The sequence below is a fragment of the Halichoerus grypus genome, chromosome 1, assembly GCF_964656455.1.
Source record: "Halichoerus grypus chromosome 1, mHalGry1.hap1.1, whole genome shotgun sequence".
NCBI lineage: Eukaryota > Metazoa > Chordata > Mammalia > Carnivora > Phocidae > Halichoerus > Halichoerus grypus.
Genome location: NC_135712.1, coordinates 48498238 through 48515610, shown reverse-complemented (window position 1 = coordinate 48515610; position 17373 = coordinate 48498238). Strand labels below are relative to the sequence as shown.

The following is a 17373-nucleotide window of genomic DNA, read 5'->3' as shown; positions in this document are numbered from 1 at the left end:
TTGTACCCCCGTTATAGGTGTAATATATGTGGCAAAGAATTTTATGAGAAAGCATTGTTCAGAAGGCATGTAAAGAAAGCTACCCATGGAAAAAAAGGAAGAGCAAAGCAGAACCTAGAACGGGTGTGTGAACAATGTGGAAGAAAATTCACTCAGCTAAGAGAGTATAGGAGACACATGAACAACCATGAAGGTAATGGTACCAAATATTATGCATATATTTAAGTAGAATAAAAAGTCCAGTAGTGAGTCTCCCTTTACCAGCCCTCTTGCCTGTTAACCTCATCTTCCTTTGATAAGAGTTGAATCCCATATTACGTAATATTTATTCAAGTGATTGAGGTGATCCTGAACCTGGGTACCTAGTTATTGTGTATGTAGATAGGTTCGTTTTTTAGTGAGCTTAATATTCTAGGTCAACATTTTTATGCTGAACTGGACTATTGGAAGCTTCTGTTACCTTATCCTAAGATTATAGTATTGCAGGGAAGGTTAAATGAGACTATGCATGGAAACTCAAAACTTCTCTCAGTAACTTCTATCTCTGGGAACACCTGTAGAGAGATTATATTGCAGAATCTAGTTTATTCTAAGGTACACCGTTAGGTCCTGGATAAAAGATGGCCATAGTCCATATAGAAAGGGTAATGGGTTACTGTACTTATTATTTTTTTTAATATTTTATTTAATTACTTTTCAGAGAGAGGGCATGAGCAGGGAGAAGGAACAGAGGTAGAGGGAGAAGCAGGCTCCCCGCCGAGCAGGGAGCCCGATGCAGGACTTGATCCCAGGACCCTGGGACCATGACCCGAGCTGAAGGCAGATACTCAACCGAATGAGCCACCCAGGCGTCCCTGGGTTACTCTCCTTAAAGAAAAAGCATTATTTATCAGGAAACTTTAATATATTTTGTTACTTGTACCTTACACACACACCTCTCTCTCTCTGTCTCTCTCTCTTTTTTCGTAGGAGTTAAGCCATTTGAATGCTTAACCTGTGGAGTAGCTTGGGCTGATGCCCGATCTCTAAAACGCCATGTCAGAACACATACTGGCGAGCGGCCCTATGTCTGCCCCGTATGTAGCGAAGCCTACATAGATGCTCGAACACTGCGTAAACATATGACTAAATTCCACAGAGATTACGTGCCTTGCAAAATTATGCTGGAAAAAGATACCCTTCAGTTTCATAACCAAGGAACTCAAGTGGAGCATGCTGTTAGTATCTTAACAGCAGACATGCAGGAACAAGAAAGCAGTGGTCCTCAGGAACTGGAGACAGTGGTGGTGACGGGAGAGACCATGGAAGCGCTCGAAGCTGTTGCGGCTACGGAAGAGTGTCCGTCAGTCTCTACGCTCTCTGACCAAAGCATTATGCAAGTGGTTAATTATGTGTTGGCACAACAGCAAGGACAAAAGCTCTCGGAAGTGGCAGAAGCTATTCAGACTGTAGAGGTAGAGGTGGCACACATTTCAGAAGCAGAGTGACTGTAGCAGCGGGGGTCAAAGAAGTGACATCCCATGTACACTGAACTCACAGAACATCTGTTTACAGGACGACGTCACTATCTGCCTGGTGTTCGCAGGTCAAGGCTCTGGGCTGTTCAGTGATGTTTGAACATTTCTGAATGGTTTTCTGGCTAATGGGTTCTGTTGAAAAGTCCGTATACGGCAAAGAAATTGAAAACAAATCCACTTGATGGCATTGGTTTATCATGGTGTACTTTTTATGAATTAATGTTTATAAAGGACTGGACTAAATTAAAAACTGTATAGTTTCACTTGCATTTTGACATTATTATATACTTTGAGTTTAAAAGGCTGCACTAGTCAGTTTATAAAGGCTGCACTAGTCAGATCTTCTCTTTTATTCTAAAAATAGGTTCTGTGATTTCATTTGCCCTGTTTATAGGTTTAAAAAAATTCTAATATAAAGCATTTTAGTAGGATGTATACGTGTATTACATTTTTAAAATGCTTCAAATCTGTGATTCTTGACTTACTATTTATTTTAACCCCTTATAAGTCAGGGATTTATTCTATTTTAAAGCACTTAATGAGTTACATGTTGTAATCAAGTTTGCACAGTATACTTATCTATATGGGGAACCCTTAAATAAATAGCTGATTTTTTAAATGCCATTAAAATGCATGAAATGCCTATTAAAGCCTTACTATATACTATCTCTTCAAGGCAAGTAAATTGACCATGAGCAAAGAACACTGTTGTTAAACACTGTTGATGGGAAATTTCTCCTTGATAACATGAGACAATGAATGAAAAAAAAATCTCATTCTTTTGCTGAAGAATGAACAAATTAAAACTAGATTTGGTATGTTTGCAGCTTTTGTATCATGTTTAATTGTTCAATTCTGTTGAAAAACTGCAATTTAGAAATAGGATAGCAATATAGACCTCTACAGCGGTCCTGTGGATACCATATAATTGTCAAGTAACTTCAGAATATTGAAAAGTCTTCAATTCAGCCCTCAGTATACTATTTAAAGAAGTTAATTGATTATGGTCCACCAAATTGTTGAAAGTAAATTATTTTTAAAAGTTACCTAAGAATTATATTAATTTGTGTGTTTGATTTTTAAATTCCCACTTCTAGAAGCTATCCAGTTTTCTGATCTTCAAAATAACTGTGGGGAGATGCCACATTTCTCTCCTGTGGGGAAACTACCACTCAAACTATAATTGTTAAAATTAAACTTTTTAAGTATTGGAAGCTAATATAAGCTATAAAATGAAGATATAAGCAAATCATATGTAAATCATTCCTAAAGCACAAGAAAAGAATGTGCCTTGATGTACATATATTATTAAGATACTTATTCCAGTTTACTTTAAAAAATGGCTTAAAAGATAAAGATTAAATGTGATGCCATGCATGCATTGTCTGCATATGTAATATTTGCATTTGCAAATTTCCCATTGTTTCTATAGCTGTGTGGCTGACTTTCAATTTTAAGTGAATTGACATACAGTCTACAACTTTATAATGGCTGCTTGTTTCTCATACTTTTCAGTTAGTGAAAATGTATTTCAACCTGACTAAAATCTGGAATTGTGTCTTTTATGTTCCATCTTCACCATTGTTATTAGATTTAGTTAATTGTATAAGACCATTAATGTATGTCAAAAATTGTAAATAAAAGATGTTGAATCTTGTTTAAAAGCATAAGCTTTGGAGTTTAGCTTGTCACTTTTCTATTCATAAATCAGTTGCTGTTATTATAAAGATATGTTATTAAAGTCAATCCATGTTTAAAGGGAAGGGGAATAGAATACATTAAAATACAATGAATCATGGAACACTACATCAAAACTAATGATGTAATGTATGGTGATTAATATAATAAAAAAATAACCATTGGGTGAAAACGTAATAATATTAAAACTTCTTACTCGTAGACATAATTTTGCCACAAAATTGGAAGTAGTGTGATTTACTGCCTACTTGGGTAATTTTTTTTTTTAATTTTTAATTTTTTTTTTTTAAGATTTTATTTATGTATTTGACAGAGAGAGACAGTGAGAAAGGGAACACAAGCAGGGGGAGTGAGAGAGGGAGAAGCAGGCTTCCCGCCGAGCAGGGAGCCCGATGCAGGGCTCGATCCCAGAACCCTGGGACTGTGACCTGAGCCGAAGGCAGACGCTTAATGACTGAGCCACCCAGGCACCCCTACTTTGGGTAATTTAAATGTGTAGGGTTATAGGGTGCCTGGCTGGCTCAGTTGGTAGAGCATGTGACTCTCAGCCTTACGGTCGTGAGTTCAAGCCCCACGTTCGGCATGACTTTTTAAAAAATGTGTAGAATTACATAATTCCATGTAGAAACAAGTGTTAGGATTCCAAAAATTCAGTTTTATAATGCCATGGGGGAAACTTCTATATTTAATTTACAATTCCTTTTTAGAATCACGCATTGCTTTGTTGTTGTCAGGTGACTCTCCTCTAATTGTGTGGGTACCCCTAGTTAAATGTACTTATTACTCTTGCTGCTCAGCAGTTTGAGTCATTGCTGTTAGTCATTGAAATGTATGAATTGATAGCAATGAATTAATTATCTGACATGGGTTTTAATTTGTTTTATTAAAAGTGGCTGTATTCAGAATTTCACAGGGTTGCCTAAACTGCTGGACTTAGAGCTAATCCAAACCTTCAGTGTTTTGTCGTTTTTTTAATGCATTGGTGTAAACTGTGCATGCATGATGTTTCCTGCTCGGGATCGTTCTTGTCAAACCTGTAATCTCTTGGAAGTTCATAAACACTTTTACATCTAATGTTTGGAACATACATAATAAAAGCCTTTGCTTCCTCTTGATCCTATATATTGATCAATTAGAGTTTGTAGAAGCTTATGGAGCAAAGATGCGTAAGTAACTTAGCCAGTTTAAATATACCATGCTTATAGCCTTTTGATGTTTTGAAGTTTAAATACTGCTGTTTATTGAATTTTTCCTCAAGAGTCTTACAGATATTGGAGTATGAACTCATCTCCAATAGGGCCTCATCTTTGGAAGCCTGTGCCACCCACGTAGGTTGAGGTTTTGTGTTTGCTTCTGCTAGGTTGCTCCAAGAGTGTTCATGGTTAGGTACTACTTTTATATTAATTCTCAGACTATGGTTTCCCAGAGCAGCAGCACCTGTAAATTTTGAACTTCAGACCAGTTTGAGAGCAAGCTCGCCATTCTAAATCTTCAAGGGAGGCTTTTGCCCACTGACAGCCCAGCCTGGGACAGACAAGTATCCTTATCTGCCTGGACTGGTGAACTGAGTTGGTTTCTTGACTGTTCTTTCACTGAAGATGGAGCTCTTCAGTGGTCCCAGTGTTTTGTTTTGTTTCTTTTTTAAGTACGCTCCCTGCCCAACTTGGGGCTTGAACTCAAGACCCTGAGATCAAGAGTCCGTGCTCTGAGTCGCGTGCTCTACTAACTGAGCCAGCCAGGCGCTCGGGTGGTCCCTGTGTTGTGTTTAATTTTTTTTTCCAATTTCTGTAAGCCTAAATCCTGATCTCGTTGCCTTTTAGCTGTCAAAGCCCCCCCTCTGAAACTGCCAATCCCGTCTACCACAAGGTTACAAGTTCAACTCCGTTTCCTCTTATCTGGGGACTCTAGGACATTGCCTTTCTTCCAAATTTAGTATTGTGAATTTCAAAGGAGTTTGTTACATTTTATCAAGTGGAGAGTTTCATGCATTTTGAGTTTAACTCTGGAAACCAAATAGTGTTTCTTTAAATATTTCCCCTTCTGGTTACTTTTTGTTTCCAAACGTTTTATTTCTACCCTGAATACCTCTTCCCTCTCCCCATCTTTTTCTTTTTCTTAAGATTTTATTTATGTGTTTGACAGAGAGAGAGAGAGCGAGAGCAGGAACTCAGGGGGAGTGGGAGAGGGAGAAGCAGGCTTCCCGCCGAGCAGGGAGCCGGATGTGGGGCTCGATCCCAGGACCCTGGGATCACGACCCGAGCCGAAGGCAGACACCTAACGACTGAGCCACCCAGGCGCCCCTCCCCATCTTTTTCTTGCTTCCTGATAACCTTCTTGGAGTTCCTCAACCTGATCTGTAACTGTTCTTAATTATCTATTCTTCATTTTAAAAATTATATTTATCTTAGTATTTCCAACTGGTTCTTTATAGGCGCTTATTCCTGCTTCCCTTTTTGATTGATCCTTTCTTATCTTGCTGGTTGGATGTATTCTGTTCATTTTAAACTCTTACTGTGTCTGGTCTGTGCTCTGCAAAAAAATTATGTGTATATACCACAACTTCACCATTCCACCATTGATGGATATTTGGGTTATTTTCAGTTTGGGGTTATCCTGAGGAATGTTGTAGGGCCATTTTTATCCTCTTGGTATATACATGGGCATGCATTTTTGTTGGATACATAACTTAGAGTAGAATTTGAGATAATTGGATTTGTGAAAATATTTCCCAAAGAGGTTATACCAATTTACTCTCACCAGTGGTGGTTGCTCTGCATGCTTACTTATTACCTACTTTAGCCATTCTGAGATGAATGTGCTTAGTATCCCATGTCGTTTTAATTTACACTTCCCAGATGACTAATAAAGCTGAACACCATTTATTTGTTGACAATTCAGATACCCTTTTTGTGAGGCAATTGAATATCGTACCCATTTTTTGTCTTTTTTCTTTCTGAAAACAAGCTGTTTTACAATTGCCATCTCCTATTTTACAGCTTGTCTTTTCATTCTATTAATGGTATCTTTTGATGAATGTCTCTAATTTTAATGTAGTCCAGGTAATAAATTTGTGCCCTTTTACAATCTTTTCCTGCCCAAAGATCATTATATTTCCCTACTTTATCTTTTAAAAGCTTTATACCTTTGTCTTTTATATTTAGATCTATAATCTATCTGAAATAGAGGGAGACATCAAGCTTTTTTTTTTTTTAAGATTTTATTTGACAGAGAGTGAGCACAAGCAGGGGGAGAGGCAGAGGGAGAGAGAGAAACATACTCCCCGCTGAGAAGAGAGCCCAACGCGGACTTGATCCTAGGACCCTGGGATTATGACCTGAGCTGAAGGCAGACACTTAACCGACTGAGCTACTCAGGTGCCCCTCAAGCTTTTTTTATAGTATAGATTTCCAATTGGGCACATAATTTTCTGAATACACTGATTTTTTTTTTCCATTGTTCAGCAATGCCATTGTATAAATCAAGGGTACATGCTATGTAGATTTCTTTCTGGAATCTATTCTGCTTTTTTGCTTTTATTTCTGTACTCTTGCACCAATTCCTTGCAATACCAAATTGCAACAATACTAAATCCTTACAGTACTTAGGACCACAGTCTTAATATTGTAGGTTTATAATAATTCTGATATCTGGTAGAGTAAATCCTCCCACTTTGTTCTTATTTCAGATTGCTTGTATATTCTATCATGAACTTACAATTTCTATAATAAAATCCTGTTGGGATTTTGGCTGGAATTGTATTGAACTTCTAGATCAATTTGGAGAGAATTGATATCTAATAACTGAATTTTCATTCCATGAACATACTTCTTCACTTATGTAAGTTATCTTTAATATCTCTCAAAATGTTTTAGTTTGTGTAAACCTATTAGATATATTTTTATGCAATTGTGAATGTCATTTTTTATTTTTCAGTTTGTTGGTATGTAAAAATACAAAACACTTTTGTATATCAAGGGAACTTTCATCTGATAAAAGCTGTCTACAAAAAGCTACAGCAAAACATTCTAAAAGGTGAAATGTTTAAAATTTTCTGACATAGGAAATAAGACCTTTTATCCAACAACCTTTTTAAATTCCCTTATTAATTTAGTTTTGACTGTCTCCATACCCAATTATGTTATTTGGAAGTAAGTTTTATTTCTCCTATTCCAATTCTAGCTTGCCTTACTGCTTTCTATAGGACCTCCAGTACAATGTTAAGTAGGTGTGATAGTTGGCATCCTTGTCTTTTTTTCCATCTCAGAATAAAAATCTGAAATTAACATGGTGAGGCAGATAGCTTAAGAATGGGGGCTTATTGCCAGAAAAATCAACCATGTGATTAGAGAGTTAGAATTTTAGCACCACCCTGCAATCTCCAGAGGGGAGAGGGGCTCCAGCTATTAATTCATTAATTAACCATGCCCATGTAATGTAGCCTCAACAAAACTTAGAGACTCAGAGAGTTCCTGGTTGCTGAACATATGGATGTGCTTGGTGGGTGTCACAGGGACAGAAGGTCCTGTGCTCCTGCCTTCCAGACCTTGCCCTATAGGTCTCTTCCACATGGCTTTTTCTGACTTGCATACTTTATAATAAAACTGTAATTTTAAGTAAAGCACTTTTAGTGAGTTCTGTGATTTGTTCTACTGAATCACCAGAGGAGGAGCTCCATAGAAGCCCTCAAATTTATAGTCAGCCAGGCAGAAGAGTGAGTGCCTTGGGGATATCCAAGACTTGCAGTTGGCATCTGAAGTGGCTGCAGTAGTCCTGTGGGACTGAGCCCCTAACTTGGGGGGTCTGTGCTAACTCTGCGTAGTGTCATAAATGAATTGTATGTAAAAGTCTGTGGTATTTGAACCAAGACCACTCCTTCCCCAACCATCTCAGCTCAGTGAGGTGGAGACACCACCCCAGAGTGCTGCATCCAAGATCGTAGGACTCCTTCTCCCACTAGCTCCCAGTTGGAGGGCTCTCTACCTGGGAGGATCAGGACATCAGTCTTCCTCATCCTGCCCCCAGCTTTCTGCTGCTGAGATAAGGCCCGGGTGCGTGTGGCTGAGAGGTGGTGGTTCCTCTCTTCCATCCAGCCACCGCTTGTGAAACAGAGGTTCTACCTTGGGCAAACTGAGCTGAAGATATTGAGGCTCTGACCACTGTTGTCTCTGTTCATGAGGTGGTGGTTGCCTTTCTTAACAAACCTTCATAGATTTTTCTTGAATACATGTCTTTCATTTGCTGTTGGGCCATTTCCAGAGACTTTAAATGGTTGCTTTTATTTTTGTTTTTACAATTTTCACCGTTTTCATTGGGAAGCAGGTCAGCACAACTCATCTGTCATACAAGAAGTTGATCCTCCTCCAAATCATCTTCAGTATTGCAGTATTCTTTTCAGGTGCACATGGGATATTCTTCAGAACAGATCACATGTTAGGCCACAAAACAAGACTCAATAAATTTAAGACTGAAATAGTATCAAGTAATTTTCTGACACAACTGTATGAAACTAGAAATTATAAGAAAAAAACTAAAAAAAGCAAACACATGGAGTCTAAACAATGTTACTAAACAACCAATGGGACAACAAAGAAATCCAAGTGGACATCAAAAAGAAAAAATGGAGAAAAATGAAAATGGAAATAAAACATTCCAAAAATTTTTGGGATACAGCAAAAGCAGTTTTAACAGGGAAGTTTATAGCAATACAGACCTACCCTCAAGAAATAAGAAAAACCTCAAACAATCTAACCTTACAATGAAAGGAACTAGAAAAACAAAACCCAAAGTTAGTAGAAGGAAATAATAAAGATTAGAGAAGAAATAAATGTGGGCACCTGGGTGGCTCAGTCAGTTAAGCGATTGCCTTCAGTTCAGGCCACGATCCCAGGGTCCTGGGATCGAGTCCCACATCGGGCTCCCTGCTCAGTGGGAAGCCTGCTTCTCCCTCTGCCTGCCGCTCCCCCTGCTTGTGCTCTCTCTCTCTCTCTGACGAATAAATAAATAAAATCTTAAAAAAAAAAAAAAAGAGGAGAAATAACTACTGACACCACAGGAATACAAAGGATTATGAGAGAATACTAAGAAAAATAATATGCCAACAAACTGGACAAGCTAGAAGAAATGGACAAATTCCTAGAAACATATATTCATCCAAAAGTGAATCATGAAGAAATAGAAAATTTGAGCAGACCAACTACTAGTAATGAACTTGAACTGGTAATCAACTCCCAACAAAAATCCAGGACCAGGGGTGCCTGCGTGGCTCAGTCAGTTAAGCGTCTGCCTTAGGCTCAGGTCATGATCCCAGGGTCGTGGGATCGAGTCCCACATCAGGCTCCCTGCTCAGCGGGGAACCTGCTTCTCCCTCTGCCTGCCGCTCCCCCTGCTTGTGTGCTCTCTCTCACTATCTCTCTCTGTGTCAAATAAATAAAAAGTCTTAAAAAGAAAAAAAATCCAGGACCAGATGCCTTCACTGGTGAATTCTACCAAACATTTAGAGAAGAGCTAATACCGGGGCATCTGGGTGGCTCAGTCAGTTAAGCATCTGCCTTTGGCTCAGGTCATGATCTCAGGGTCGTGGGACTGAGCCCCATGCTGACTCCCTGCTCAGTGGGGAGCCTGCTTCTCCCTCTCCTCCCTGCTTGTGTTCTTTCTCACTATCTTTGTCTGTCAAATCATAAAATCTTAAAAAAAAGAAAAAAAGCTAATACCTATCCTTCTCAAACTATTCCAAGAAATTGAAAGAAAAGTTCCAAATTCATTCTACGAGGCCAGCATTACCTTGATACCAAAACTAGGCAAAGATGCTACAAAAATAAAAAAAAAAACAAAACAAAAAAACAAAAAACCAACAACTACAGGCCAATATTCCTGATGAACCAGATGCAAAAAAACCATGAACAAATACTAGCAAACAGAATTCAAAAAGATCATTCACCAGGGCACCTAGCTGGCTCAGTTGATAGAGCATGTGACTCTTGATCTTGGGGTCATGAGTTTGAGCCCCCTGTTGGGGGTAGAGTTTACTTAAAAAAAAAAAAGTATTAAAAAAAAAAAGATCATTCACCACAATCAAACAGGAATTATTCCAGGCATGTGAAGGTGGTTTATATTGCAAATCAATAAATGTGATACATCACATTAACAAGAGAAAGAAAAAAAGTTGTATGATCATTTCAATAGGTGCAGAAAAAGCATCTGACAAAATACAACATCTGTTCATGATAAAAAGTCTCAACAAAGTGGGTTCTTTGAAGGAACATATCTCAAAATAATAAGGTCCATATATGAAAAGCCAACAGATAACATCATATCAATGGTGAAAAACTGAAAGCATTTCCTCTAAGGTAAGGAACAAGACAAGGATGTCCATGCTTACCACATTCATTTCAATATAGTACTGGAAATCCTAGCTGCAGCAATTAGACATGAAAAATAAAAGGCATCCAAGTTGTCAAGGAAGTACAGGAGTCATTTGAAGATGGCATGATAATATATACAGAAAACCCTAAAGATTCTACCAGAACACTCTTAGAATAAATGAATTCAGTAAAGTTGCAGGATACAAAATTAATATGCAGAAATCATTTGTATTTCTATACACCAATAGTGAAGTAGCAGAAAGAGAAATTAAGAAAATAACCCCATTTACAATTGCACCTAGGAATGAATTTAACCATGGAGGTAAAAGACCTATACTCTGAAAACTATTAGACATTGGTGAAAGAAATTAAGGATGTCACAAATAGGGGGATATGCCATGCTCATAAATAGGAAAAATTAATATTGTTAAAATATCCATACCACCCAAAGCAATCTACTCGTTCAATGCAATCCCTAACAAAATACCAATAGGATTTTTCATCGAACTAGAACAAATAATCCTAAAATTTGTAGCTCCTGAAAAGCTAAAGCAATCTTGAGAAAGAACAAAGGTAGAGGAATCACAATCCCAGATTTCAAGATATACAACAAAGCTGTAGTAATCAAAACAGTATGGTACTGGCACAAAGATAGATAGATAGATCAATATAACAGGATAGAGAGCCTGGAAATAAACTCATGCCTATATGGTCAATTAATCAATGACAAAGGAGGCAAGAATATACAATGGGGAAAGACGGTCTCTTTAATAAATGGTGTGGGGAAAACAGGATAGCTACACGCAAAAGAATGAAACTGGACCACTTTCTCATACCACATACAAACTAAAATAGATTAGAGATCTAAATGTGACCTGAAACCATAAAACTCCATCAAGAAAGTATAGGCATTAATCTCTTGGACGTAGGCCTTAATAATATATTTATGGATGTATCTCCTCAGGCAAGGGAAACAAAAGCAAAAATAAACTATTTGGGACTACACCAAAATAAAAAGCTTTTGGAAACCAACGGAAACCATCAACAAAACAAAAAGGCAACCTAGTGAATGGGAGAAGATATTTGCAAATGGTATATTCAATAAGGGGTCACTATCCAAAATATATAAGGACATTATACACTAAAAAACAATCCAGTTAAAAAATAGGCAGAGGACCTGAATAGACCTATTTCCAAAGAAGACATAGAGATGGCCAACAGGCAAATGAAAACATGTCCGACATCACCAATCACCAGGAAAATGCAAATTAAAGCCACAATGAGTTACCAACTCACACCAGTCAGAATGGCTATAATCAAAAACACAAGAAATAAATGTTGGCAAGGATGTGGGGAAAAAGAACACTTGTGCACTGTTGCTGAGAATGTAAATTGGTGCAGCCACTATGGAAAACAGTATGGAGGTTCCTCAAAAACTTAAACATAGAAATACCATATGATCCAGTAATTCCTCCCCAGAAGGGAGGAGTCAAGTGATGGGTAAAATAGGTGAGGGTGATTAATAGGTACAAACTTCCAGTTCTAAAATAAGTCATGGAGATGAAAAGTACAGCACAAGGAAAATAGTATTAAAAATACATTATTTGGGGGGCACCTGGGTGGCTCAGTGGGTTAAGCGTCCCACCCTTGATTTTGGCTGAGGTCATGATCTCAAGGTCGTGAGATTGCGCTCGTACTGGGTATGGAAACTGCTTAAGATTCTCTCTCTCTCTTTCTGCCCCTCACTGCCCCACACACCGACCGGCAAGCATGTGTGTGTGCACCCACACACACTCTAAAACAAACGAAATATATATATATAATTTTGAATAATCAAACTCACAGAAAAATTAATTTTTTGAGACATTTTATTTTTAAAGATTTATTTATTTTAGAGAGATAGAGAGAGCTCCAGTGTGGGAAAGGGCAGAGGGAGAGAATCTCAAGCAGACTTCCCACTGAGCACAGACTTCCCACTTCCTACATGGGGCTCTATCCCATGACCCAAGAGATCATGACCTGAGCCGAGATAATGAGTCAGCTGCTTAACCAACTGAGCCACCCAGGTGCCCCTCTTGAGACTTTTTAGAGTAACTTGTCAACCTGATGCCCCACCACATCTGAATTATTATGTATTTCTTATAAAGAAGTATTCTTTTGAATAACTGCAATACAGTCAGGAAATTATAATACATTACTGCCATCTAATCTATGTTCCAAGCTTTCTCTAAGCTCAGCTTTAGCAGCATCCTACATATCTGGATATGGTATTCTTTCACTATTATTGAAGATTCAAAATATTTAAAAATTTTCATAATTCCTTGACACGTTATTTGGAGGAATATACTCTATTTCTAAACACGGACTTTTATTTATTTATTTATTTATTTTTAAAGATTTTATTTATTTATTTGACAGAGAGAGACACAGTGAGAGAAGGAACACAAGCAGGGGCAGAGGGAGAGGGAGAAGCAGGCTTCCCGCTGAGCAGGGAGCCCGATGCGGGGCTTGATCCCAGGACCCTGGGATCATGACCTGAGCCAAAGGCAGACGCTTAATGACTGAGCCACCCAGGCACCCCAAAACATGGACTTTTAAATCTTTTTGTTATTGATTTCTAAGAATTCTGTACTCAGATACACATTCTGTATATTTTCTATTCATTGAAATATGCCGAGGGCTGTTTTATGAACAAGCACATTGTCAATTTTTGCAAACGTTTTATGAGAATGTAAAAATATTCTGTATTTTGGGCATTGTTTTAATGTGTAAATTAGGTCAAATTATTACTTTTGTTCAAATATTCTATACCCATACTGATTTTTTTTGGTTTGTCCTATCAGTTACTAAGAATAGCTTGTTAAAATATCCTTGTATGAATGTGGATTTGCCTCTTTTAATTTTCACAATTTTTGCTTTATGTATCTTAAAGTGTTATTAGGTGCATAAAATATAGAATTCTAACTTCCTGGTTAGTTGAACTTTTATTATTTTATTTATTTATTTATTTTTAAAGATTTTATTTATTTGACAGAGACACAGCGAGAGAGGGAACACAAGCAGGGGGAGTGGGAGAGGGAGAAGCAGGCTTCCCGCGGAGCAGGGAGCCGGATGCGGGGCTCGATCCCAGGACCCTGGGATCACGACCTGAGCCGAAGGCAGCCGCTTAACGACTGAGCCACCCAGGTGTCCCATGAACCTTTTATCATTATGAAAAGATAAAATGAGGTGTCCCTTGTAATACTCCTGGCTTCAAGTCTACTTTGGCTGAAATTAAAAGAGCTACATTAGCTTTTTTGGTATTCATATGGTATATTTCACCATCATGCTTTCAACCTGTCCATGTTCTTATATTTAAGGTATGTCTCTTATACATAGTATATAGCTGTCCTTTTTTTTTTTAATCCAGCTGCCAGACTTTATCTTTCCATAGGAATATTTAGTCCAATTAAAAAGTAAGGCATAATTACCAACACATTTGCATACAAATATGCCATTTTGCTTTTTTTGCCCTACCTGTTCCACAGTCCTTTTACTTTTCTGCCTCTTGAAAGATTCCAGGACGATGCTGTTTCGGCTCAGGTCATGATCTCAGGGTTGTGAGATCCAGCCCTGTGTCTGGCTCCACACTCAGCAGAGTCTGCTTGAGATTTTCTCTCCCTTTTCTTGGCCCCTCCCCCTGCTCTCTCTACATACATACATACATAAATAAATAAGCCTAAAAAAAAAAGATCCCAGTCCCCTCCTCCCATTAGCTTGTTATTTGTATATTGTTTTAACTATTATTCAGTAGTTTGCCTGGACGTGATGCTGAAGTTCTTGGCAGAGTCTTCTACTTCATGGGCATCCACTTCATGAGCTGTAGAACTGGTACATTCAGACACATATAATCCCATTCAGAAGATGTAGAAACAGACAAAAGAGAAATAGTCTAATAACTCCCATACCAATGGTACTTACCACTATACAATCAGGCTTAATGTTGACCACATTCCCTCAAATAGTCTAGTACCCTTTGAAAACCCTCTATGGCTTATCAAACTCAACACCCAAAAAACAAATAATCCAATCAAGAAATGGGAAGAAGATGTGAACAGACATTTCTCCAAAGAAGACATCCAAATGGCCAATAGACGCATGAAAAAATGCTCTACATCACTCAGCATCAGGGAAATACTAATCAAAACCTCAATGAGATACCACCTCACACCAGTCAGAATGGCTAAAATTAACAAGTCGGGAAACAACAGATGTTGGTGAGGATGCAGAGAAAGGGGAACCCTTTTGCACTGTTGGTGGGAATGCAAGCTGGTGCAGCCACTCTGGAAAACGGTATGGAGGTTCCTCAAAAAGTTGAAAATAGAGCTACCCTATGACCCAGCAATTGCACTACTGGGTATTTACCCCAAAGATACATATGTAATGATCTGAAGGGGCACCTGCACCCCAATGTTTATAGCAGCAATGTCCACAATAGGCAGACTATGGAAAAAGCCCAGATGTCCACGGACAGATGAATGGTAAAGAAGATGTATACATATACAATGGAATATTACTCAGCCATCAAAAAATGAAATCTTGCCATTTGCAAAGACATGGATGGAACTAGAGGGTATTATGCTAAGCAAAATAGGTCAATCAGAGAAAAACAATTATCATATGATCTCACTCATGTGGAATTTTAAAAACAAAATAGAAAAAACAAAACAAAACAGAGGATCACAGAGGAAGAGAGGAAAAATAAAACAAGATGAAATCAGCGAGGGAAACAAACCATAAGAGACTTTTTTTTTTTAATATTTTATTTATTTGACAGAGAGAGAGCACAAGTAGGCAGAGCGGCAGGCAAAGGGAGAGGGAGAAGTGGGCTTCCCGCTGAGCAGGGAGCCCAACATGGGGCTCGATCCCAGGACCCTCGAATCATGACCTGAGCCAAAGGTAGACGCTTAACTGACTGAGCCACCCAGGCACCCCACCGTAAGAGGCTCTTAATCATAGGAAACAAAATGAAGGTTGCTGGAGGGGACGGGGGTGGGAGGATAGAGTAACTGGGTGATGGACATTAAGGAGGGCACGTGACGTAATGAGCAGTGGGATGAATCACTGACCTCTACCTCTGAAACTAGTAACACATTATATGTTAACTAATTAAATTTAAATTTTAAAAAAAGGAAAAAGAAAACCATCTATGGATTTTCTGTCATCATCTGCTACTTACCTAAATTCTGGCTGGCGATTTTTCTTAAAAACTTAAAAGTTACCCTGTATATATTTGTCAATTTTTCCCCCTCTGCAGCGTCTACCACTCTCCCAGCTAGTAGGTCCAAACCCTTAGTCTCCTGGGATGCTTCCATCTCCCATCATTGATTCAACCACTACATTCCTTAGCAATGTCTCTGACGTTACTTCCATCTTATTACTGCTAATTAATGTTAACATATCATTCTAAGCTTTTATAAACTCATTCATGTAGCATGCTACCAATACCTTGCTTTCCTAGCTCCCATGCTTGCCCTATTATCCTTTTTATGTTATACCCATTACTTCAATTATTTAAAACTGCCCTTCATCTTGAAGCTCCCGTTTTCTAATGGCTCCCTGTCTGTAACAAAGAAACCACAACAGGAATGCAAGTAACTCTGTACGGGACAAGAGATGCTGTTATAATTCTCCATTTCAACATGGTGGCACTGTACCAGCATACTTTATTAAAAGTTGGAAAGGCCGTATGTTAAACCGGAATTTATAAAAAATTGGAAGAAAAAAATAAAAATAAAAGTTGGCACCACATAGCAGCTGCTTTGTCTTAAGTTACTCCTATCACAGAAAGCAAGGTCTCTGGTACAAGTGATGAGACCCGATTTCCTTCCTTAGGGCAGCACACAGCCAATGCCTGCCACAGTACTTAAATGGGATAGAATGAGAATATGGTGTTTTTTGTTTTGTTTTGTTTTTTTAAAGATTTTATTTATTTGACAGAGAGAGACACAGCAAGAGAAGGGACACAAGCGGGGGAGTGGGAGAAGCAGGCTTCCCGACAAGCAGGGAGCCCGATGCGGGGCTCGATCCCAGCACCCTGGGATCATGACCTGAGCTGAAGGCAGATGCTTAACGACTGAGCCACCCAGGCGCCCTTGTTTTTTTTTTTTTTAAAGATTTTATTTATTTGAGAGAGAAAGAATGAGACAGAGAGGGAGCATGAGACGGGGGAGTGTCACAGGGAGCAGCAGACTCCCCGCTGAGCAGGGAGCCCCATGCGGGACTCGATCCCGGGACTCCAGGATCATGACCTGAGCTGAAGGCAGTCGCTTAACCAACTGAGCCACCCAGGTGCCCCTGGGTTTTTTTTTAAATAATGCTTTTTCAAAAAGATTTTATTTATTTGACAGAGAGAGAGAGCACAAACGGGGGAGTGGAAGAGGGAGAGGAAGCAGATGCCCCACTGAGCAGGGAGCCTGATGTGGAGCGTGATCCCAGGACCCCAAGATCATGACTTGAGCTGAAGGCAGACGCTTAACTGACTGAGCCACCCAGGCGCCCAGAGAAGAAACATGTTTAAAAGCTGGGAAAGTGACATTTTTTTTTCTCAAAGTGATCCTCTGAGAGTATAACTACACTGAAATCCTGTTTTGAGAAATCTGCTTGTATGGTAAATATGTATGAATGTTCATACACAAAGTTGATATCCACACACAGCATGACAACAGTGTTGTTAGAATATTCTGAGGGTTTTATATCCAACTGAGTATTATATTTATGGTGGAGAGGCACCTTGTGACTGAGCTAAACCACTACTC

At 38.7% G+C, this 17373-nt stretch overlaps 1 protein-coding gene across 1 annotated transcript in view; it reads left to right on the top strand.

Annotated features, from left to right (window-relative positions):
- Positions 1 to 4330, top strand: part of ZBTB11 (zinc finger and BTB domain containing 11) — a 30200-nt gene extending 25870 nt beyond the window's left edge. The window contains exons 10-11 of the mRNA XM_036114260.2: positions 18 to 193; positions 970 to 4330. Coding sequence (XP_035970153.2) covers positions 18 to 193; positions 970 to 1487 — 694 coding nt within the window. The 3' untranslated portion in view covers positions 1488 to 4330. The remainder of the gene's footprint in view (positions 1 to 17; positions 194 to 969) is intronic.
- The last annotated feature ends 13043 nt before the right edge of the window (positions 4331 to 17373 follow it).